General features: G+C 40.6%; 4 protein-coding genes across 7 annotated transcripts; 2 read left to right on the top strand and 2 right to left on the bottom strand.

The window, feature by feature from the left end:
- Positions 1-3,196: 3,196 nt before the first annotated feature.
- On the top strand, positions 3,197-6,906 carry si:ch211-214j24.10 (uncharacterized). 2 transcript variants are annotated; one of them, XM_003449774.5, is made up of 4 exons: positions 3,197-3,351; positions 4,926-5,711; positions 5,810-5,842; positions 6,089-6,906. In XM_003449774.5, exons 1-4 carry the CDS (start codon positions 3,336-3,338, stop codon positions 6,136-6,138), a joined length of 885 nt encoding a protein of 294 aa, XP_003449822.1. In that variant the 5' UTR covers positions 3,197-3,335; the 3' UTR covers positions 6,139-6,906. The 2 variants fall into 2 exon arrangements, with proteins under 2 accessions (XP_003449822.1, XP_025755431.1); XM_025899646.1 differs by lacking the exon at positions 3,197-3,351 and adding an exon at positions 3,725-4,185.
- Positions 6,719-13,835, bottom strand: osgep (O-sialoglycoprotein endopeptidase). 3 transcript variants are annotated; one of them, XM_005475544.4, is made up of 13 exons: positions 13,683-13,818; positions 13,245-13,353; positions 12,444-12,572; positions 12,228-12,347; positions 11,323-11,498; positions 11,081-11,176; positions 10,931-10,980; positions 10,750-10,828; positions 10,561-10,626; positions 9,683-9,773; positions 9,168-9,243; positions 7,864-7,962; positions 6,912-7,637 (listed from the first exon to the last, which is right to left on the bottom strand). In XM_005475544.4, exons 3-13 carry the CDS (start codon positions 12,556-12,558, stop codon positions 7,598-7,600), a joined length of 1,008 nt encoding a protein of 335 aa, XP_005475601.1. In that variant the 5' UTR covers positions 12,559-12,572; positions 13,245-13,353; positions 13,683-13,818; the 3' UTR covers positions 6,912-7,597. The 3 variants fall into 3 exon arrangements, with proteins under 3 accessions (XP_003449840.1, XP_005475601.1, XP_005475600.1); XM_003449792.5 differs by lacking the exon at positions 13,245-13,353 and having other exon boundaries at positions 6,719-7,637; positions 13,683-13,835; XM_005475543.4 differs by lacking the exon at positions 13,245-13,353 and having other exon boundaries at positions 13,679-13,818.
- Positions 13,836-13,970: 135 nt separating this feature from the next.
- Positions 13,971-17,395, top strand: apex1 (APEX nuclease (multifunctional DNA repair enzyme) 1). The gene is made up of 5 exons (XM_003449793.5): positions 13,971-14,113; positions 15,380-15,511; positions 15,618-15,781; positions 15,863-16,055; positions 16,436-17,395. The coding sequence occupies exons 2-5, from the start codon at positions 15,451-15,453 to the stop codon at positions 16,948-16,950; spliced, it is 933 nt and encodes a 310-aa protein (XP_003449841.1). The 5' UTR covers positions 13,971-14,113; positions 15,380-15,450; the 3' UTR covers positions 16,951-17,395.
- Positions 17,236-24,747, bottom strand: LOC112841622 (zinc finger protein 11). The gene is made up of 9 exons (XM_003449775.5): positions 24,478-24,747; positions 23,495-23,697; positions 23,242-23,340; positions 23,034-23,129; positions 22,609-22,719; positions 21,186-21,309; positions 19,989-21,090; positions 19,690-19,742; positions 17,236-18,781 (listed from the first exon to the last, which is right to left on the bottom strand). Exons 1-9 carry the CDS (start codon positions 24,509-24,511, stop codon positions 17,514-17,516), a joined length of 3,090 nt encoding a protein of 1,029 aa, XP_003449823.2. The 5' UTR covers positions 24,512-24,747; the 3' UTR covers positions 17,236-17,513.
- Positions 24,748-24,754: the final 7 nt, after the last annotated feature.

The raw sequence follows: 24,754 nt of genomic DNA, 5'->3' as shown, positions 1-24,754 counted from the left end.
GTTTTGTTTTTTGGTGCTCTGTTTGGTTTCTCCGATGTATAATTCACGGCAATCTTCCTGGCACTATATTACTGTGTTTGTGCCAGGGGAGCGGATCTTTGCTGTGGACCAATTTTTGGCGCAGCGTGTTTTGTGGTTTGAAAGCCACAGATAGGCGTATTTTGAGAAAATGCATGTCAGCTGTTCCGATACTCCTGACAAATGAGGGATCACTAAGGGTTTTTGCCTAGGTTGTCCTCCTCCTCTCCTGGATCGCCTGGAGCTTTCCTTAGGTGTCTTCCCAACTTTGACAAATGGCCAGCTGGGATAACCACATTTACTCAGGGCCTTTTTGACATGGTGTTCTTCTGCTTTCCTGGCCGTGTGTCTGTGGGGATGGTGCTTTGTATTTTAGAGTCCTGAAACATTTCTCCCACTGAAAACACTACATGGAGGATTTATGTTTTAGCTTATCAAGAAAACCATGTGTAATCTTTAAAAACACAGAAGCAGAGAGCAAGAAAAGTGCAAAATCTGAATTACAGAAAAGAGGAGGATGGCTAAAGAAATTTGAATGAGGTACAGAAAGGCAAGTTACAAAAGTGGAAGAATCTGGAAGAAGGATCTTGAAGACAGATTTTTATTAGATGAAACCACTGGCACAGGATGAGGACTGCATCCAGTGTGAACTTCTGTTAAATTACTGTGTTGTTAGTGTTTTAGATGTTGATTAACTCATCCATCTGTGTAAATATCGCAGGGGCAGAATAATAGATTACAGATCATCTTGTAGGATGTTAGCAATCCACTCAAGCTGGACATCATCTATACATCGTCTCTAACGGTACATCAGCAGTGACTGCTCTGATATTTTGGCTCATCAAATTTAATTAAAGATTAGACACAAAGTCACAGATTGCTGAATATCGCACTGAAGCAGGCTTTAAATGTTTGCTTTGCATGTGTACAGCCCAGTCTTAGACCCTCCTGTTTGTTGGATTGCTAAGTCTGGAATCTTTTTTTATTCTGTAGCAGCATATTCATGTCAGTGAACTGTGCTTCTTTGATTGTGCTTTAAATAACTTGTAGAGGTCTAGAGACAAAACATGTAGTTCAATAGGAAAAAGAAAGCCTTTAGGTCTGAGGACAAGGAAGAACTGAGGAGCACAGCACAGCCTAAGAAGTTAAGGAAGCACTGTGACCAGAAGATGCTGAAGGCCAAACCCAAGAAGAATAACACACACACACATATATTGACAGCATAACGTTAAGAGGCGCAACTAAGTAACAGTGAAAGTGTAGAGGAATGTGTGCATATGGATTAGAAGTCCCCAATTATCAATACCACCAAAGGTGGTTGAGAACAACAGGGCTAAGAAAAGCAGCTGCTGGCCAACCAACTAGATATAGTGGTGCTTCGGAAGGAACAGAAGATCACAGCTGTGACATGTGTGGCAATCCCAGCTGAAAGCAACATCAGGAAGGAGCACAGGAAAAGTAACAGTGACTAAAAGAACCGGTGGCAATAGAAGCATTAAGAGCTGCAACTGCCAAGCTGTAAGAGTGGCTCTAACAGATTCCACAGTCACAGAGGTCAGAGACAGGTGTGTGTTCAGAAGAGTGCAGACCTAGGAACAGCAAAGATACCGTGCAGAACCCTCAAACTCCCAGGCCTCTGGCAGAGGACCTGAGCTTAAGAACCATGCACTTAACACTACCTCAGAGGAGTTAACTGCTAATTATAAGACAATACATTTCAGGACATTTTGTGGAGTAATGAAAAAGTAATATAATGAGTGGTGTAACAATAATAATCACATAATTGTATCTGACATAAAGTGTCCACATGATTTTCATGTGAGTTGTTGTGTTATGGTAGTCCTGTGTTGTGCTGTAGAGGATTAATGTACAAAACAAAGGTTTTTTAAGCCTCATGCCCAGTAGATGTGAACTTAAATGACCAATCAGAATGTTTGGAAAGGTATCTAATTTCAGTTCAATAAGATGTGGGAATCACTATCAAGCATGATTTGAATATGGGGCATCCTTTTCTGACACACAGTGACACGATCGCATGGTGTGAGAAGAAGGTAAGAATATTTCCTCTAGTAATCATATTTAAAATGACATAAACTGTAAATCAAAAATACATGTAAGAACATGTGGAGAGTGTTTTTGTTTTTATTTTTTTACTTTGCCTGATCAGAAATTCTCTCTTTCTTTGTGTGATAAGGGGTACTTTTGAGGAAGACTTTGATAACAGTGTGTTTGTATATAATAATATTATTTCATGTAGCACCAAGTAATAATAATTATATCAGATTATTATTTTTACAATCCCAAGTTTACGTGTGTCCTGAGCTTCCAGGTGTAGGGGCACCTGAAAATGAAAATGTGGTTTTAAATGCAAAATTGCTCAAAATCTGTGCAAATCCAAAAAGGAAAGCAAGAAGAGAAGGCGAGCCAGTGGTGGGATATCTCAAAAGCATGAAGAGAAAACAAGGAAGCAGAGACCCACAGCGCCCATCCTTAAGTCTGGTTCTGTCAGAGCTTTCTTCCTGTTAAAAGGGAGTTTTTCCCTTTCTACTGTAGCCATGTGCTTGCTTATAGGGGCTTGTCTAATTGTCAGGGTTTTCTCTGCATTGTTATAGGTTAATTGCATTACAGTATAAATTAAATTGAATGGAACAAGGCAAGATGCAGTGTTCCCGGGTGCACAGAAAAAACAGAGGTAATGTCTATAAAGTGTAATGTGTGGCTCTGTTTTACAGCACAAAAGAACTGTTTTGGAAAGTTTCACACAGAATGACAGCAACGTCTCACAACATGAGAATCAGTATATTATATTGGACAATTCGAACTTAAGCCTGTATCAAGCCATAAAGCTAAATAATCTAAATGTGTTTTTCAATTCTTTGCTTCAAAATTGGTTGACATTTTTGGACGATTTTCTTATGTTTGTATTGCTTTCCAACAATTGTGTAATGATCTATGAGTTAATAATTGTCTCTGTTGTTTTATACAAGCCTAGTTGCCTAGGGGCAACGTTGTGGATATATCTCGGAAACGGGTGTCTGAAATAAAAAAAATTTTTGTTTTGGGAATAAAATGTTCCAAAATTAGTCAGAAAATAATGCTGAATAATTTTAAGCATACACCATCACAATGTGTGAAGTGGAGGGTTAAAATTCACACCGAGATTCCCGCCGGACCACTTATCTGCAGGCACTTCCTGTCCCACCCACATTTTCGTGTCGCTTCCGGGTGGGGGTTACAAGCAGGCTGCTGTCGTTATCTCAACGCTGTAAACAAGTTACTCAACGGTTTAGCTTCAGCGACACATCGAGCGAAAAGAGATGCATATTAAAACAGGTGAGTTTATGCTATATTTCGGTATATCTGAGTGAAACGCTTCACTTTCAGACGTGTTATTTATGTGTTTGGCCGCGGCATTAGCGGCGGGCTAGCAGCGCCGAGAGAAGCCTGTCGCCGCTTTGAATGAGGTGGTGGGGGGAGTTACGAAACTTCGGCTAGCGTTCTGGGTGGCTTTTTACAACCTTAATACGTGTAAAAACAAACATATCTAATCGTCCCGCAGTAGTTAGTGTTCATACATTTTTCGATGGTCAAAGTGGAACCTTTAGATACATAAAACCGTCGAGTTTTACGCTCCACTTCGTGACGCTGCTAATTAAAGTTTGCTAACGCCGGTGCTCGCTGTTAGCTTCTATCGTTCTAGCCGCAAGCACCGTTTACATGAACCAGCGGGTGTTTTTTTCCACAAATGGAAACTATTAAATCATTTCTGGCATCTTTGTTTTTTAAATAGTCGGGAGACTGAAGAGTCTGCGGAGTTAGCCGGCTTCTCGAAATTTCGGAGCGGTATATGAGACGGGGTCGGCTGGGCGGTGAACGGTCTCACCAGTTCTTTTGAAATGTGGCGCTTTGGAGCGGGTACGCTAATCAGGCCCGCTGTAAGCTATGTGCTTCCTCTTTTTATGTTTCCACTTGTGGTGCATTTGAAAACGGCCAACAGTAATGTCTGAGTCTGTTTGAGTGGCGCCGTGCGGACAGAGAATGCTTTAACAACCAAAACTGGAGAACCTTCCCGTAAAGACTCTGCTACCCAGTCACTCCTTTTCATGATGAGCCAGCAAGTGGGACAGCGTGACACAGATCATTGGGGAAGATCAGACACAGGGACAAGTATGGTGATGACAGCTGAGAACTGTGATGGGTATCTGCCAGTTAAGCACAGTTAGGAATAGAATTAGTTTACTCTTAACCAACGGCAGCATTATTTATTTATTTATTAATTTGAGATTAGTTGACCTGAATTATCAGCATCTTGTGTGAGATTGCATTAATAGTCACATGGTACGGCCTGAGGTGAAGTCTGTTTGATTACATTTTTTCCACCTTCAGACTGAGGAAGTTGAACCCAAAACGTTTTATGCTGGGCTTGATAAATTGCTCATCAAAAGTGCTGATGGTAGATTTCTTCAGAAGAGTTGTTTTGATTCCAGCTTTTGTATTTGTCTATTTTGGGATTGGTCTTTTTTTCTGTTCAACTTTGCAAGTAGCCAGCTATACAGGGAGCTGTTGTTCAGCCTCCTGTGCCACACTGAAGTCACATGAAAGTGTGTCATCTACCCCCAATGTTTGTTTGCATAGTAGAGACAAGTGCAAAGACCATTATTAATCAATGCCAAGTGATAAGTCTTTATGTATACTACTCACTACAAGTATGCCTACTAAAGTAAGGTCAAGATACTAGTAGGACAGTAATGTTGATTGGGGTAAGGAAGTGATTATGATGATATGATTATGATTTAGTGATTTCACTGACTAATCACCCAGCACTGGAAGTTGCTGCTCATATGCATGATAACAGTTTATTAAAACAGCAGATACCTGATCAACTTGTCAATGCTCATTTTCTTCAGGTACATGGGAAGCCAGCAACACTGTGTGTGAGCCTGATGGTCTATGTGACCAAGCAGTCCTTGTTTCAGCCGCCAATTCTGAGCCACACATTCGGAACCGCCGCCTGTCTCCTGGCTCGGGAAACTGTGGAGGTGGTGGGGGTGGAGGATGCATCTCTGGAGGTGACCAGCTGCCACGGCAGCTTTCACCCGACGGTGACCTGATCGGTCCCAGCCATGGCTTTAGCTTCCGCAGGGAAAAGGAACGCAGGGGCCCACAGCACAAAGGCCGTAGTCTGCGCAGGGAAAGTCAGAAGGGTGTTGGCCGTGTAAGTGAAAGGCCACAAAAGGTTAACCAAAAGGAAAGATGGGTCGAGGACAGTTTGTCTCTACTTAAGCCCCCACCTGCCTTCCCAGTGCAAGACAGCCCTGCCAAGCTACAGCCTGCTGTTAGCTATGCCTCCAAGGTGAAGGCGGGAGCTGCAACTGGAGCATTAGAGGAAGACCGACCTGCCATTGGCGTGCTGCTACAGAATCAGTGGGGTCTAAGTTTCATTAGTGAGGCAAGACCAGTCACAGAAGGCTCCGGCCCCAACTCCCCTTCCAGTACCCCACTGCCCACAGATCCTAAACATCCAGCAGACCTACAGCTTGACACAGTTCTCACAGTGAAGCCCCCAGAAGAAAGGCCAATTCCAGTGTCTACCTCCCTCTACCCAATTGCACGCGCAGAGGTCGACGAGAGCAATGGAAAGCTGCTGCTCAGTTGTCGCCATCTAGTGGAAGCTCTGAACTATCATAGTAAAGGTAACAAGAAGCTTTAAAAATGACATCTAGCTAGAGATCATTAAATCTGAAATTATGGTGAATAACAACTACCTCTTTTCTCCTCTCTCACTCCATAGAGTGGAACGCTATCTGCAACAGACAGAAAAAAGGTGAGTCTTCCTAATTTTTGTGCATTCATTTTGGCGCAAGACATTATTCCCTACTATTTTGTCACACACTCATTGATGGTAATTTGCTAAAATGTGTTGCATAAGTCTTTTTCTTTCTAAACCAAGCTTCAAAATGTGGTTACTCAAAGAAAACTTCAAAGCGGTCTAATTTTTGCTGATGTTTAATCTAGTAGCAGTTTGTATGAAGTATCCCTTTTTGACCTTTTTTTTTTTTTTGCTTCTCAGATCCAAAAAGGGTGATCTGGTACAAGGACACCAAGGAGCACCCAGCCTAGCAGTGTGACAGGCCCCTAGTGGAAACACACACAACTACATACACATAAAAATACATAAAGATGGACAAATTTGAGTCCTGTTCTCACACTGCACTCAGGATGATGTCTTCACGCAAAGCCAAACTGAGGCACTTTGGACTAACTCCTTTAAGATCTTACAGCAATGGACTTTTTTTTAACGCCTTACGGAAAGCCTGCCTTAATTAATCAGACCCGTTTTCATTGTCTCTCATTACCATTTTAAGCTTGTATGTGTAATTTTTTTTTTTTTTTAACTATAGGCGCTGTAATTTAATTTGTTCCCTTTTTGAAAGCTGCCGTTTTATCAAACTTTGTCCTCTGTGAAGCGAGTGGTCAATCAAGCACTTTGTTCAAAGAATTTGTTTACCAATCCCTGTGTGCAAGAAGCCCTCATCAGAGTGACTTTCCCCCTCCCCCATCGATTACAAATCAGAAGAATGTCTTGTTCCTGCTTGAGTTTTACCGTTAATGTATGCAGAGGACCTCTGTACCCAAGTCTTCAGTTTACAGGAGGGTGTAGTCAAAGGCACAGAAGAGTTCACCCTTTATCACATCACCATATTAATGCTGTGTTCCTTTTGTTTTCATTTGGTCCCAATTGGGTGAATGTTACTTATGAATCCATAAGGGATGTCACCATGTTCAGTATGTTGATTTTTGAAAAGAATTTATTAAATAAAAATTACACTGGAGAAGGAGGAAGAATGTAAGAGAACAGTATTGCTTAATAAAAATGAGTAAACTTGAGTGGATCGCTTAATCATCTTTATTTCAACACAAATTGTCATTTACTGCTGGCAGCCTGACAGGGTTGAAAATCTCACTAATTTCATGAAAAACTTTCTGTTGTAACTACATAAGAGCACATGCAAACGTGCAAGAAATTATACGAGCAAGTTCTGGGAGGGGGGCTCAGCGGGTACGTCTCCAGAACCTAAAGTTATAAAGGTGGGAATTTTAAGAAAAGTAACATTTTTGGTAATACAAAGCTACTCCTTCATACAATCCAACACCGAGCTCTGTGTGTGAGCTGTTTAAATGTTAGTCAGGCACTAAAAATATGAAACCAGCTCCTTTGATATCAATGATCTGTCTGGATAAACCCTTCAAAATGGAAACTTGCAGTCTTCCTGGTTAATAGTCTGCATTTTTTTGTTGGCATGTAAAAAGGCCTTAACCAGTGAAGCTATGTAGCATAGCTCAGGAACTAAACTAATTTACAGTCTGAGCATTTGAGACATTTTTCATGAAGGACCATGTTACAGCAGTGTGTCTCTTGGATGTGTTTAAATAGTTTTTCAACCATGTGGTGCAAATGGATGAGATCAGGTTTTGGATGTACAGAAAAGTATTCATCTGTGGAGCTGCCATGTTACTTTCGAGCCTGGTGTACCACGCCAAATGTGTCACAACAGACCACAAAATGATGGTGCTGCAGTCAGTCTCTCCATGTCACCTCCACCTCATCTGTTCTATACCTGCAACAGGAGAGAAACCCACGGTCATTTACTGCAAGCACAGCAATATGAACACAAACACAATAAGAATGAATTTTTCCATCCTAGAGTCAGGATTAGCAATTTTTAAACCCACTTTAACTGATACTGATACAGACATATAATCTACCTATAATGAGTAAGGGACATAAATATGATTCTATGGTGGGTTATCAAATCACAACTGAAAAGGTCTATGAAGCCTTACCTTTGTGTGATCCATGAGTCTTCTAGCTCTGTCACCTGACCAGACCGAAACATCTCCCAGCCGGCCTGAGCAATCATCGCTCCGTTGTCAATGCAAAATCTGTGGCAACAAACTGATCTTTGTTATCTGCATCTGGATCTTCCAGACAGATCAAGATCCTGTCACACCAATTGAAAAAGTCACAATGAAGAGCTCCATTGCATGTGTTCACACAAGGACAGCTTCATATATCAGATGTTTTTGTGGCTATGAATGGTACACTTTATAACCACAAGTATTTGCTCATCTGCCTTCACACACATATGAGATTGAGTGACATCCAACTCTTAATCCACAGGCTTTGCAGTTATAACAGCTTCTGACCTTCTGGTGTGTCTATGGGAATTTTTGACTATGCGGCTCAACAGCCGCTGACCCCATTCTGTGATTATACATAGCCTACCTCTTTATGTCCGAGTTGCATTCCCAATCATTTCTACTTTCTTCAAATATCACTAACAGTTGACTGTGGAATCAGCTAGGAAATTTCATGACTGCATAGTACCTGGAATTCACAGAGCTTTGGAAATAACAAACACATCAACTCTTAAAAGTAGGATGGGTGAGAGTACGCTGTACTCGGTCTTAGGACCAAACTGCTGCTCGTGCGTGTAAAAGTGAAACTAATTCTAGTGAAATTTCAATGGAAATGAAAGTGAAGGATCTGAGGCTACGTCCACACGTACACGGGTATTTTTGAAAACGGAGATTTTCCGTTTTCGTTTTAAAAATTAATCCCGTCCACACGTAAACGCAGAAATGAAGGAAAACGCTGCTAGGAACATGCCAAAGCGACAGGTGGCGATATATTCCTAACCGTGTAGAAATGTTGGCCAATCAGAAGTCTAGAAGCCTCGGTGGGAAATAGTAAACAAAGATGGGGCATAGAAACAGAACAGAGTTGTATGTGTGGAGGGACAGTAACTGTGTGTGTATATGTAAGCATTTAAACACTGCAGAGAGTACAGTTAACAGTATTGTAGAAATTCATTTCACCGAAACAATAACATGGCGCACAGTGTGACGTCAAAAAAGGCGCACACCTTTGACGCTGTTTTCTCCGTTTTCCTCGTCCACACGTAAATGCAAAAACGGAGTTTTCGAAAATATCCACCCTGGCAGGCGTTTTTAGAAATCTCCGTTTTCAGTGACCGAAAACGCCGTTTACGTGTGGACGAAAGGTGCAAACGCATAGAAAAATCTGCGTTTTCAAAAATACCCGGGTACGTGTGGACGTAGCCTGAGTGTTGGGCAGACTGGGTTACCTTTCATCTGTGGCAAACAGCTTTGCTCCTCTCTCCTTACACATCACTCCCATCATCTCCTGCAGACGCAGGTTACCTGTGGTTGGAACATGAGATAAACACATTTCTGAGAGCGTGAACTCATTTCCATTCATAGCAACAGTAAACAGAGAGGAGTTTCAATAATGGGCTTAGACTTTAAGGGATCCAAGGCATTCCTGAGTGACTGTAACAATAAGTACATAAACAAACAGTAGTTAGAAACAATAAACAACAGAACCTTGGAATAATGTGAATTGCTGAAGTTCATGTAGACAGCTTCACTGCTTGTGGGAAGTCATTTTATTCTGTTGGATTTTACATAGAAGAAAACTGGTGTTCCCGTTTCTTTACAGATAAAATCGAGCCTTACACTGATTGCATTTCATAACAGTAAAAATAGCGCACACAAAATGACTACAAAAACTTAAATGCTTCAGGATATTTGCTTTAATATTTTAGAATAAGCTGCAGCTGATCATTTCAGGTATACTTACAGCCAACGCCACCGACAATCAGCACTTCCTGGGAGCCACAGTGAGCCATAGCCCTTTCTGTGATCTCCACCAGCATGGAGAACAATGTCTCCTGCAAAGACAGAAGCAATACTAATGGGAAATACTGACATCACTGATGCCAACACACCAATCAGGGCTGCAACAAATAGTTGATTAACAGAAATTCAAGAGGTAAATATTTTCATAATCCAGTATGCTCTAATCACACCTTAAACAATTCAAATAATGTGCTGCTTTAATCTTCTTGGATCTTTGAGTTCTGGATAGTTGGTCACACACACACACACACACACACACACACACACACACACACAAAACTTTCAGGACATTGTATAGAGCTGTTGTAGATTTGACCATTGACACTACTTTCTGTCTTATTTTAAACAAACTAACTGATCAATTCAGTAATAAAACTTTAATTTATCTATTAGCTAAAACTCTCATAACTCTCGCTAAAACTAATTGATAAAATAAACTAAAATAAAAAAAGAACAAGCTTTTCACACACACTGATTTGAACATAAAGTCGTTTTGTGAAACTTATAAAAGTGTGAAACCTCCTCTGGGCTGCTCCTCAAACAAACCAAATCACACTTTTCAGTAAATTATACAATGTACAAAACCTGGTGAACCAGCTGCCAGAAATAAGCTCCAGTTGCACTTGAAATGAGAAGGAGCATTTTTGTTTCAGAAATATGTTCTGACAATCTTATAAAGTCAATGAGAAAAACTCCTTTAAGGTGTTTTATCAGAGGATAACTCCACTGCAACACCAAAGGTAACTGGATCAAATGTTTTCCACCTAACCAAAATATGAACTTTCTGACTTTCGTGTGTATAAAGGCGCTATGCTGTACCTGAAGTGAGAAACACAGGTCTTCTGCTGTACACTGACCAGAGCTCAGCATCTTATGAGCAGCATCCTGTGGAAGGAATATAAACGTAAAGAACGTAAACCAAAAGTATTTCACGCCTTGCCTTGCAGCCATGATGCATGAGATAATCAATATGACACAACCAACTTTACAGAAGAGCAAAGGACTTACTTCAATGTAGGACAAAATGCCAGAAAAGGACACATCCATGCCCTTTACTGTATATGGCAGCTCCACATACTGACTCCCTCTGGCAATGTGGAGCGAAAGCCAAGTTTAGAATAAACATTAAAAAATATTAAAAAACATAAAGAACACTAAATATTCACAACTATTCAGTGATCTCACTCACTTTTTGGCCATCTGCTCTATGTTGTAGCCTGGACTTGGATCATTGGAAATCTGAGTGTAGAAATGGTTTCATACAGAAGTATGATCACACATCTGTTGCACTAAGTGAAATTCAACTTGATGATTTTATGTTGAGAAGTATGACACAAACCTTAATAACTCTGGCAAACCTGTCTAAACAGTTGCCGACTGCAATGTCGATGGTCTCCCCAAATATTCGGTACCGCCGCTCTGAGTATGCAATAACCTGCACAAAATTCAGGATGAACAAAACTCAAACTGCATTTCTACTTCAAATATACTGCTGTTTAGCTGACAGCTGCTCATCAGAAAATGCAGTGTAGTCGTTCTGTGCCAAAAAGCTCTTCATGAGGCTTACAGGGAGGAACCAACCTGTGTATTGCCCCCGCTAACATAAAGCACGGTGGGGTTGTTGGCTTTGGTGATAAGTCGTCCCATCTCTATGTGTCCGATACAGTGGTTCACACCGAGCAGCGGCTTTCCCCAAAGCTGTGCAACTGTGCGTGCCACTAGAGCCACCGTCACCAAGGGTGCACCCATACCAGGACCTGAAGGAGAACAACTTATTGGTTAGGTCTTCTACAGACATCAGTCAAGAATCACAGTCCCTTTATTTCAATTCATATCTTAAAGACCTTTTAGTACAATAATATTCCTACAGAGCACTTTGCTCTCAGGTTGCAGGCTTAATTTAAGTTCCTAGAGTTTATAAAAATAGAATGGGAGCCAGAGCCTTCAGCTCTCAGACTCCTCATGATCTGATTAAGCTTACTTTTTGGTTATAGTTGATAACTAGGGCTGGATCAGGTGGTTTTGAACCCTCCATTAGTTATGTTCTTAGAGTCTAAAGCTGCTATAGCACTAAGCTATATTCTCTCTGTCATAGTTTCAAAATATTGAAAAACCCAATATGTAAGATGTAAGACAGATAAGCACGTGTTTCTTAAAGCAGGCCTTAATAGTTGTCAAAGGAAGGATAAATAAGAGAAATTTTGACATGGTCAATTTTCTTTATAAGCTGTGGAGCTTGACAAGTGTTCTTTGGCTTGTTTATTAGGAAAAAACCCCCATCTCTTTAAGCCATCCTTTTTCTGACGGGGAGCTCTTCATTAACGAAGGTCTGAACTTTTTGAGTAACTTGCGATATAAAACTAACGTTTGTTTGTTAACAAACAATCAACTCTCAGTTATTTAAAATCACTATGACCCTTTTTGATGAGAACATGTTTGGATCAATTTTTGACAGACATCTGAAAAGTTAAAATCTTTTATATTACCTTTGGTGTATGCCACACAGTCGATGTCTGCAGGTTTTAGCCCCGCTTGCTCCAGCGCCTCCTTCAGGACGGTTAGTATGAAAGCACGGTGGTGTCTGGCTGTGTCACTTGGCAGGAACCCTGACATATAAAATAAAGCATGCAGTCAACTAACAGATTTTCATACAAGCAGTATGTTGGAGGTATCATTAATATCTTAGAGGAACTCCAACTTACCTTGACCCGGAGGTGTAATGTAAGTCCGTCTGGGGTTGGAAAGCACTTCCCCATCCCTGATTATGCCTATGCCGATCTTATTGGCACTGCCCTCAAATCCAATCACTACAGTCATGGCTGCAGAAAAAACTGTTTCAGAAAGAAGGAATTCACTGTGTTGTTATAGTGTCTTTTGATTTAAACCTTTCATCTCTCTTAGAAGTCTATTACAGGCAAGAAAAAGGCACAATAAAACTAAATCAGATTATACTAGAAAATTTTGAACTGGACATCCACATATCTAAATATGTCTGGTATGGTAACTGCACCGCATCAGATCGCAATACCCTACAACGGATAGTGAGAAAAGCTGAGAAGATCATTGGAACCTCTCTTCCCTCCAGCACAGACACTCATCGCACCCACTGCATCCACAAAGCCACCAGCATTGTGGAGGACCCCATGCACCCCTCACACACATTCTTCACCCTGCTGCCTTCTGGCAAGAGGTACCGGAGCATTTGGACTCTCACTGCCAGACTGCAAAAAAGTTTCTTCCCCAAAGCCGCCAGACTACTGAACACTCAGTGACTGGACTGACACATGCACACACACACACATACCTTCATACACGTAACTACCTAAAGCACTCATCTGCACAATCTCATACACACACCTTCATACATCAAGTTAATTTTTGCACAACCCACTGTCATTGTTGCCCTTTTCTATTGCACTGTTGTGTCTGCACTGTCTTGTGTCTGTATCGTTCTGTTCTGTCTGGTGTTGCACTGTCTTTGTTTTGTTGCAATTTTTGCATACCTGCACATTATGTAGTCATGTGTTGCTTGTCTGTTATATGTTATATGTAGCACCATGGTCTTGGAGGAACATTGTCTCGCTTCACTGTGAACTGTAACACTGCACAAGGCTGAAATAACAATAAAGCCACTTGACTTGACTTGACTTGACCACAGTAAAACACAATCAACACCAAAATTCAAGATTCAAATTATTTAGCAGCAAACATTTTTATGCAGATAACATGTTATCGCACGCATTTTTATTAACCCTGACAATATACCTTTAACCTACATATTTCCACATTAAACGTTTGGACAATCAATACGTAAAAGAACCAAAGCACAAGCATCCTGATAGCTAATTAGCTCCTATGCTAACCGCCAGAGAACAGACCGACTTTTTTCCAAAAGTAAATTTATGGTGATGCGGTTTTAAAAACAAAATATATTTACCTACTTTTTTTTAATTTCCTTCTGTAGGTCACATTGATCTTAATTCATATCACTTTAACTTTTACGCACGTAAACTTAATTGACTGGGCTAATTTCTGTAGCTCAACTCCTCCATAACGAAGCCCAGAGGACCCAAACACTGGGAGGTACACATTTTGCCTTAACATAAGACAACGTAAAAACAGAGCCTTACTTAACTAACATGTCACGGTAATACATTGTGTAACTTATAGCAGCAAGTACGTATTTATTTTTCAAGAAGACATACAAATATTGAATTTTTCTCGGTAATTTTCAGGCATGTATTTAGACAGTCAGTAGTTCAGCAAAGCACGTGGACAGAAGTCTTAGCTGTGCTGTGGCGCGTGTGTTTGGGGGGGGAGTGCCTGGGAAGCAGCAGTTGTCTGGGCTTTACATCCTGTTGTGAAAGTGCAAGTAAGGTTATTTGCATGTCTTTTCCATGAAACGTGTTTGAAATGAAGACGCTAATTATTTTTCAGCGCATTTGCATTCGTTGATAATCAGATAAGCTCGGAGGGAGGCTTGTTAGCTGTCTGCTTATTCTCCATTCATTCTCGGCGTAGGCCGCCTGCTTTCTTTGTCAGAGAGGAAAAGCTAGCGGTAGCTGCTGTTAGCTAAACTTGTTGTTTAACATGGCAAACTTCCTAATAGCTCATTCTGTTGCTGTTAAATTATATGAATGCATTAATTTTACATCAGCTGGTCGCCAATTCTACAATGTATTGAATTTAAAGCACTCAACCAGAGACTTGAACTGAAACAAAAGCTCATCTCGCTTCCGCTTTGTCAGAAAATGTGATTAGGATGTAAATAGTCACATTGAAGTCGGCCATTGTAAGTCTAATTCTCGGCATACAGACAGAGAGAACTAGAAAAACTAGCATCAGAATGATGAATTGGCCGATATTTACTTACTGTACGTATTTATTGATCCTGTGCACTATGTTTATGTTCGGTTATTTTTGTTTTATGTATGTTTATGTGATAAAAGGACTTAATTTTATCCAAATTGTTAACTGTCAAACATAAACATTGATATCAGCATCATCTGTCCAGTATTAGTTACTTTTATTAATAATACATTTCAGATGTAGTTAAGCCACTCCGCAAGGTTTTGAATGTAACCTTGAGCATCTTTGAATATACATATAAGTCAGCAACTGCTGATCGTACTGGTGAAATTTCTTCAAAACATCTCTGGTGTACCTGCTACCTTTACAGTGTTGAAACCTTTTCCATTTTTCTTCTGTTTTTTTTCCTTTAATTTCCGTTTCTAGTTTTGACCATGTTGGCCTTAATCGTGTTTACAGATCTGTATTCAGCCAAACTACTTATATAAATGCTCTGCTAAATGAATTGAATTTTAATTTATATGATATGAATGAATTAAAACTTGAACTTGCGCTGATTTTCTGAATTTGTCTTGATTCAGAAAAGAGCTGGTCGCAATTTTCCAGAACACAATATGATTGTTTCAGACTGCTGTGGGTAACATTTTAAAACGCTGATTACGTGTACACAAAGACATAAAACTGGAAACGTAACAAATCCTCAATGTTGAGATTTAGTTTTCCATTATGTATGAGATTCCTTCCTGTGTGTCCTGCATACTGGTGCAGCATTTGACCTTTGTGCACTGAATAGATGCATTACTTAAATTGTAATTGTTTTGTTTTTCAGCGGCGCGTGTGGTGTTGTGTGTGCGTGTTGTGTGTCTGCGAGGTGTGCTTGCCGTCAGAGTGAGTTCAGGTATGAAGAGGGGCAAGAAGGCAGAAGAGGCAGCTGCGGAAGGAGAAAATGACACAGCCTCTGGTACTACCAGCATGCCCTGATGAACTGAAATGCACTTTTCCTTTACTATAGATTTTCCAACATCATCTATTATCCAACCCTGTGTTATTTGTCTTTCATTTCACAGCTCCTTCAAAGAAAGCAAAGGCAGCCAAGGAACCAGAGGGTCCGATACTGTATGATGACCCTCCTGACAAAATGACCAGCAAAGATGGACGCAACGCAAACATGAAGATCACGTCATGGAATGTGGATGGGCTGAGGGCCTGGGTTAAAAAGAAGGGCCTGGATGTGAGTTTGCTGTCTGGAGAAACATTAATTAGCTAGTTTTGAGACTGATTGATCCTAACAAGCACATTTGTCTTTTCCCAGTGGGTGCGAGAGGAGGATCCAGACATTTTATGCCTACAGGAGACAAAGTGTGCAGAGAAAGCCCTCCCTGCTGAAATCACCTCAATGCCCGAGTACCCTCACAAGTACTGGGCTGCATCAGGTGACAAGGAGGGTTACAGTGGGGTGGCTATGCTCTGCAAGACTGAACCCATCAAAGTGACCTATGGAATTGGTAAGGGTGAACTTTGTGTTCTGCTTAGTTATTTATGATGCCCAGAAATGGCAAAAAAACATGTACAGCAACATTTTAAACATGTGAAATCTTCTATGTTTGAAGTAAATTATTCTTTGAAATTATTAGTGGATAACCGCAAATAGGGACTGTTTAGCATGAAGCCCCATTGGTAGTTTAGAAGGTTCTCCCATAATGAGCACATTGTGTGTGATTACCAGATTCCTGCTCTTGAAAAACTGATGTTTTTGCCTTATCAGCATAAAACTTTAGATGAAACCAACAGAGACATTTTTGGTATGCTTTACCAACACATTAAACCTATACAAACAGTTTAAGTACTGGTGAAGCAACTGATATCATTTTGACTAATGTTCTAGGCAAAGAAGAGCACGATAAGGAGGGCCGTGTCATCACTGCCGAGTTTCCCAGCTTCTACCTGGTGACGGCCTATGTGCCAAACGCTAGCAGAGGCCTCGTTCGCCTCGATTACCGCAAAACCTGGGACGTGGACTTCCGTGCATACCTGAGTGAGCTGGACATGCAGAAGCCCCTGGTGCTGTGCGGAGATCTCAACGTTGCTCACCAGGAGATCGATCTGAAGAATCCCAAGGGGAACAAGAAAAATGCTGGCTTCACCCCCGAGGAGCGCGAAGGCTTCAGCCAGCTCCTGGCGGCAGGTTTTGTCGATAGCTTCCGCGAGCTGTACCCCGAGCAGACCAACGCCTACACCTTCTGGACCTACATGATGAACGCCCGCTCAAAGAACGTGGGTTGGAGGCTCGACTACTTTGTGCTGTCGTCCTCTCTGCTGCCGGGCTTGTGCGACAGCAAGATCCGCAACAAGGCGATGGGGAGCGACCACTGCCCTATCACTCTGCACATAGCTGTGTAAGCTCACTCTGAGGTCAAAAGGCTTTGCACAACCTTCAGTCTGCTTATACGTCTGTTTCAACCTGTATTCTCTGGTCACTCTGAGGCATCTTCTCTATGTACTGCTAAAACTCACTCATAGTAAAATCAGTGTTTCAGCTTAGCAGTTAAGGACATACTTTCTTGTACTTTCCCCCCCCCTCTCTACATAAAATGCCCTTCCTTCCTGTAACTGAATTCTGTCCCTAAATGAGATCCAAATTTCTTTTGACAATTTTATAACAGATGCAACACTAAATATTCAAAATGTGTAAGCTAATTTTCAGGAACTGCCAGATATTTGTTACTGTTTAAAATGAATCAACTGCTGTTAAAAGAAAATAATGTGTCTTGTTGTAAACTTTTTTCCCAAACCATTGTTAAAGTTTCTGTTGCCACACTTACCAATAAAAGACTGAATTTCTATAGTACCTTGTTACTTTTATTATTTGAATTATTCAAGCCAAGATGGCAAACACAAACTTCTAGTCAGTGTGCTTTACCTGCAACACAATTCAAATGCAGTCAATATAATGAAAATCCTTTCTATGGTAACTTCATGACATGTGTCCTCTGATGCATTTTCAGATTATAAGACTGCCTGAAACCCTTCCCACATTCTCCGCAGACATAAGGTTTCTCCCCTGAATGTGTTCGCTGGTGTCTTTTCAGGCGGTTGGCACTCAGGAAGCTCTTGTCACACTCGTTGCAGGTGTATGGTCGGACTCCGGTGTGGTAACGCAGATGGATGGTAAGGTAGCAAGACTGAGTGAACTTCTTGCCACAGTGGGGACACTGAAAGGGCTTGTGGCCTGTATGGAATCGTTCGTGCTTCAAAAGCTCGGCGTGGGAGAAGAAACCCTTCCCACAATCGGAGCAGAGGTACGGCCTCTCACCTGAATGTGTCAGCTCGTGTCTGACAAGTGTTGCCTTGTACACAAAACTCTTGTCACACTGTGAGCAGCTGAAAACGTTTTCTCTGGTGTGGCAGCGCTCGTGTTTCTTCATGTTGCGTTCTCTCTTGAAGCTCTTGCCGCAGAAAGAACACATGAATGGCATTTCCTCGGAGTGGATCTTCATGTGGCTCAGAAGACCTCCCTTGTAGAGGAAGCCCTTGCCACACTGTGTGCACGTGTGTGGCCGCTCTTTCTGATGAATACGCTGGTGTGCAGTAAGAGCTGCTCGGTAGGCAAAGCTCTTTCCACAGTTGCAGGTATGGACTCGTTCCTCCTGGTGAGTCTGGAGATGCCTGTTGAGGTAGCTGGCACAGCTGAAACTCAAATCACAGCGAGGACATTTGTAAGAATCCTCTGACTTGTCAGCATCCACGCTGTGGGTCTTTAGGTGCCTCACCAGTGCTGACTTCCAGGTGAACGCACGCCCACACTCTGAACACAGGTACTCCCCATTTTCCATGTGGGTGCTCTTGTGCTCTTTCTGAGCAGCCAGGGACTTGAAGACCTCCCTGCAGATCACACACTCGTACTGGCGTCCCAAGGTATGTGTCTGCTTGTGCCTCTCCAGCGACTGTTTGAAAGAGAAATGGCGCCCGCACTGGGAGCATGAGAAGGGCTGCTCACTTGTGTGGATGCGCTGATGGGCTTTTAGTAAGGAAAGGAACCTGAAGCTTTTCTCGCAGTCTGCACAACTAAAATTTCCCTCTTCATCTGTGAGTGCCTGAAGAACTGACTTGTCCTCAGTGATCTCAACGGAGTGAACGTCATAGATGTGCTGCTGAACCTGTGCTTGTTCTGAGTGATGGAAGGAGCACTCGGGACAGGAGAAAGCAGCCGATGAGCAGTCTGCTGCAGAACCTGACAAAATTATCATAAATGAGAGGAAAAAACCGTACTAAAAATAAAACAAAATCAATGTTGGATAAATTGTTATAACTTTTGTGTTTTAACAGTTACATGCCTTTACATTTTTTGTTGTTTAATAAGGTACTTCAGGCTTCCAAATATCTTTTTTCACTGCTATTCACTATAAGAGGCCACAGATAAGCCTAGCCTGTGACCCTAAATGCCATTTGACAGTTATATAAAGCACATTGAGGGGTGGCTCTAATGAAGCTTCATTAGAGCCACCCCTTGTATTGTATTTGGAATTCAAAGTAATTCAAAATTTTTTCTAGCATTAAAAAAGTAAACTCTCCTGTTTCCAAGTAGTTCAGAATGTGGTAGCCTGACTTCACATTGGCTTCAGCAGATGGCATCAATCCTAGCTTCATGTACATTTTTTTTAAATTCATTTAAGACTGTACTGATAACTCTATACAAAGCAGGAATATTGACCAGGACAAGGTGAAGTGGTTGTTCCACAGTTGAAGATTAAGATGACCTTGCTTTTGCTGTCAGATCCCCTCTGCCATGAAATCACCTGCCCAATGAGCCAATCCTGATGGAATCAGTGACCTCCTTGATCACTTCTCATGCACGCCCTTGTAGATTTGCGTTTATGTGATGTTTTTTTATGATCCCTTTTTTACTATTTCAATTTCTTAATGGATTTTTTATTCCTTTATTAGTGTGCTTGCATTTTTAAAAAGGTGCTATATTAATAAAGTTGTAATTTCTACATCTATCAATACTTTGACATTTATAATATTATTTTGTGTTATAAATCAACTTTCTATTCAATCTTATTTATGAATTGTTCTCTCTGTGATTTTGTATTAATGGTACAAAGATTCAGTAACTTCAAAATGCTAAATAACACTTACTTTCATTAGCATCCTTCGACGAGACCACAGGTGACCCATATGAGTGTTCTGCACTGTAACATAAAAGAGAAAAGGGACATTAATCAAAAATGATTTTAATCAGCCTCTTTCCCATTATTTTTATACTCAATCATATGTACAACTAAACTTGTAATAAAAAGTGTAAGCAAAACAGGATGTTATGTTTCAGAGAGCATGCTGAGATGCAAACCTGCAAATTTTGCATCATGCCATCACAACGGAATCAGAAAATAGCTTAACCATATCTAAAACATGACCCATCAAAAACAAGTTTTTACCAGCTTAAAGGCCAAGGCTTCAGTGGAGGAGGCTTTGCACTCGTGATCTCTTTTCTGCTTTTAGTCATCATTTGCTTCTGTAAATTTATCAGCTGGATCTTCATGGTTGGTTTGCGTTTGCGCCCACTTGTGCGGACCTTGACTGGAGTAATGACATCATTGTCAGGTTCAGAGATGAGACCCTGAGGCTCTCTGCTCTTATGTTGCTCACCCTCTGGGCTGCAGTGATCATTTGCCTGCACCTGGCAGTGCAGTTCAGAGAGTTCAACATTAGCCTCACTGATGTTGGCCTCAGCCATCGCAAAGTCTTTCCCATCTTTGCAGCGGTCTGCAAGCACGTTTGCAGTCTGCCCATCGGTGTGAGTTTTTAGATGCCTCGCAAGCGACAGCTCCCAGTTAAATGTCTTGTTGCATTGCTGGCAGGTGTAAATGCAGTCTTTCATGTGCGTTTGCTTGTGCTCAGTGCGTGCTGACAGGGAGTTGAAGGTCTTTCCGCAGATGAGGCAGTTGTACTTGCGCCCAGTTTTGTGTGTGTGCCGGTGTCTGTCGAGGGACTGCCTGAAGGAGAAGCAGCGGCCACAGTCCCTGCAACGGTGAGGGCGCTCCCCGGTGTGGATGACTCTGTGGGCAATTAGTGAAGACGCAAACTTGAATTTCTTTTCGCAGTCGGGGCAGTCATGCGGCCCCGCAGGCATTACAGGCTGAGGGGATGCCGAGTCAACCATGTTCACTTCTGAATGGGCGTTTGATTTTTCTTGTCTTTCTTTCTCATCTTCTTCACCTGACCCCTCTTCCTTGGCTCTCTCTTCAGCAAGTGTGACCAATGAATCTTCAGCCACTGCATTAGCACCTCTTCCTTCAAAGCAGTGTTCTCCCATCAGCACTTCAGTATCAGTGCTTGGACCCAATTCAACCTCTGCATAATCAGTCACTGTGATTATTTCAACTGCAATGTGATCCACAAATGTCACAGTGTGTGCGTCTTCACTGGTACCCTGTGGTGGATCTGACTTGTTGGCCTGTTCTATACATTTTGATCCTCTGCTGGGGAGGACTGCAGAGAGTGAGGAAACGATGTTGTCGCCCATACTTGAAGGTGGAACTGCACAAACAGAATGAGGTAGATTCATCAGTTACTTCCACAGGTTTGCACAAAAAAGGAAAATACAATTGATGCGATTGCAGGAAGTGACTAACCATATTGCTCTAAATATGCGAGGTTTTTGTGGTGTTGGAGCAGATTTTTCAGATCTGCAGGTTCACAGACTGCATGAACACAATCCTCCAATGCAGAGGATTCAGCTCTGAGCCAGGACACAGTCTGTGGCAAAGGTAATAAATATGCAGTATACTTGAATTAATTACCTAAACACAGGTTTGAACTTCAAAAATAGCTTAAAAACGACCTGAACCATTGGTATTATCAAGTAAAATGTGCCTTTACTGTAGTTCAGGCATTATTAATGAAAAGGCTCAAGTCCCCAGAAGTGCAGACAGTTACCAGTTCCTAAACAGTGTTACTAATGCACATGGCATTAATAGCAGTGACATAATTTAGTATGTATTAATCACAAACTTTATCTTTTTCCATATGTCATAACAGGTGACACTGCAATAAGTAGGTTTTAAAATATTAGGTCACAGCTTTCATTTAAGTGCATTAATTTGTTACATGTTGACTCGACCTTTTGCAGTTTTCTACACATCTATAATACAGACCCATACAGGTTCCTAAAATTACAACAGGTGTAAGATTCATCACTGGTTTAGGACTAAGAATGCAGAAGCATTTTAATAATACTAATACTACTAGTATTATTATTATTATTATTATTGTTATTATTATTCATAATTATATATTATAATAATATAATTTTAATAAAAATACATTTTTAACATTCATTTAACATATAATTTATTAGCAGTAATTTCTTGTGTCATTGGGCTTGACACTTTACTAAAACTGAGTGCTCAGAGTAAAGTATGCTGGCACAGTGAGCAGTGGAGAGCTAAACAAAGACACCAATTTAGACAAATAGAAGGATACAAGGATCTCTTATGCATTTACCTTTAAGAGTTAGACAAAAAACACATTTTGTGAACTGATGAGCATGAGCATGAGCATGAGCATGAGCAAAGACTACTGGAATAAATGCTACATGGACAGAAAGTTGTAGGTTTTCAACCAGTTTTGTTGTTTGGATTTTATGTACATAACCTTTTTATTGTTATTTTATATTAAAAATATTTTTTTAAAAATCTTTAAAAATCTGAAATGACAGGAAAACCCACACAAAAACAAATGAAATTAGTTAATTCACTGTACATGGACAAATCATGCTCATTACAAGTCTGTCATCATACAAAGTTGCCATTTTTGCTGGCTATCCTTCCGTGCTTCAAATAGACTAAATTTTATTATTACAGATGGTCTTAATGTGCACACACTTTTATATAGTTCTTTTCCTTTCAGAAACACTCTGCTATGATAGCTACAGCAGTTAACACTATTATGCATTTAACTCTTCATGTTTTTCCAATATTAGTTCATATTAATTGTATCTTCTTGGGTAAAAGGAGTTAAGTGTCACACTGTATTTATCAGTACAACACCTCTCACCTGCTCAATGTCAGGAACAGGCAGCAGTTGTGCCAGTCGACAGTAGAACTCCCAAAACAGCGTCAGCAGATCACGGTCATACTGAGGTCCAAACTCTGCAGGAAAGACTTTCTGTGATAAAAACAGTGTTACTGGAACCTAAATAAAAACCACACCCAGGCCTTGCAGCAGTGTAATATATTCTTTTAACATTTTAACCCCTAAAAATAATACATTTTGGATATCTTGTTTTTGTCATCATTATTATCTTTTATGGCATTTTTATTCATGCATTCTTAATTACAGTAAACAATAAAGAACATGGTGTATTGTAGCTTGATAACAATAATGACAACAGAAATCTGCTTCATATGAAGCTTACTGTCACTACAAATAACACGATTGGGTTCATTTGGTTTAATGGGTTGTAAATTATGCTGCCTCACCGTGAAAAAGTCTTGTCTCTCTTCAGGGTCTTTGAGGAGAGTCTGAATCAACTCAAGAAAGGTAACTATAACATCTTCCTCTTTTGAGGCTTCTATCTGCAACACATGTATAAAAATTATGTTTCTCATAAAGCCATGACTAAGCAGATTAAGGGTCAAACACAGGTGTGCTGAATATGAAAACTTTATCTGTGTTATAAACACTCACATCTGCCAGGGTGGCGTGTGGTGATTTAACCTTGTCCAAGTAAGGCATGATAAACTCCGGTTTCACAAGGTCTTCATTTCGACACAATTCAAGAATATACTGTTGAGGGAAAGAAAAAAAGTAGAAAAGCCCTTTGTTCACAGCACAGTTCACTAATCATGTAGTTTATCTGCATCCATGAGGGTGATGAGCCTAAAGCCTTATTTAAAAAAAAAACAAAAAAAACCAACAAAAAACTCGCGTTAGTACTCACTCTAACTCTTAACCCTAGGTTCAGCTGAGTCCTCTGTTTGCACATTAGCAGCTCAGGGACCATATCCACCACCAATGAGACAAACTCTGCCACCTTCCAGTAGTTCATCACGTCCTGTTTCTTTAGCACCTGCCACATTGATGCTGTCATAAGCTGCAAAGGAGATACCAGAAGGCGCAGTGATGCCAGCGGTAATGAGTCACCTGTAAAGAAAAAGAAACCACTGAAAGCTGTACTTCCACTTATGCTTAACCAAAAGCCCATCATTTCAGACAATCCAGTTTCAAAAAAAGGTTGCATGCCCTGTAAAATGTAATTAATAACAATGAAATGTAATCATGTATGCAAATAATTTACATCTTACATTTAATTGAAAATGGGACAAAAATTGTATATAGACACCATATCGGAAAATCACATTAGCTTGTGATGTTAATGATTACATTACACTAAAATATATATGATTTTCGGATGTAAACCTTAAGTTACCATTTACAGTTACTTCCGACACATTATGCGATTTTTTTTATATTGAATAATAATAAAAAAAAACCCTGTATAATCAATAAAACAAATATGGTGTTAGATAATAATATTCTGTAGTTCACAGTGAGCAAAAGCGTTTTCGTTCATTAGCTACTGGAGCTTTTTGTTTTTGAATGCAACCTCCAAGTGAATGTTCAACAACAACAATGTTTCTCAAACTCCGTTACCTTCATTTTTCCCATGTTTGCTACCTAGTCTGTACATTCAGCATTCACGGTCATAAGACATGCGTGTAAAATTATTTGTCAAAGTAACCTTAGCACTCAGGAATAAGACAATAAGCTAGCATACAGAGCTAATTTCCAATGTATGTTGTATACTTAAGCTAATTTTGCCAGGAACGAATCCCTAAATGTCTGCGTTAACCCAATTGTGACCTGCTCCTAATTGTTTAGGAAATGTGTTTTAGTGTGTTAAGTGTTCCTCCACAAACCGACCTCTGGAGGTGGCCATTAAAACCCCTGAATCCATCTTCTTCTCGGGTCGGTGCTGAAAAGTTTGAGTAGCTGCTGTTAGCTGTTAGCCTGACAACTACCCACACAGCCAGAGGAAGACACAGCTCTGAACGCAGTCGTTATCCAACTGGAAGCTCTTTTCTAAATTAAGCGAGCTGGTAGAGGAAAAACGTATGAATATTAAAAACACACATATTTACACGATACATGTTACATTTTTGTTGCTAAGGGCTTCTTCTTTATGTAGTTTTTTTTACGT

The sequence above is a fragment of the Oreochromis niloticus genome, linkage group LG17 (genome assembly GCF_001858045.2).
Source record: "Oreochromis niloticus isolate F11D_XX linkage group LG17, O_niloticus_UMD_NMBU, whole genome shotgun sequence".
Classification (NCBI taxonomy): domain Eukaryota; kingdom Metazoa; phylum Chordata; class Actinopteri; order Cichliformes; family Cichlidae; genus Oreochromis; species Oreochromis niloticus.
This window is presented reverse-complemented; position numbering and strand designations above follow the sequence as displayed.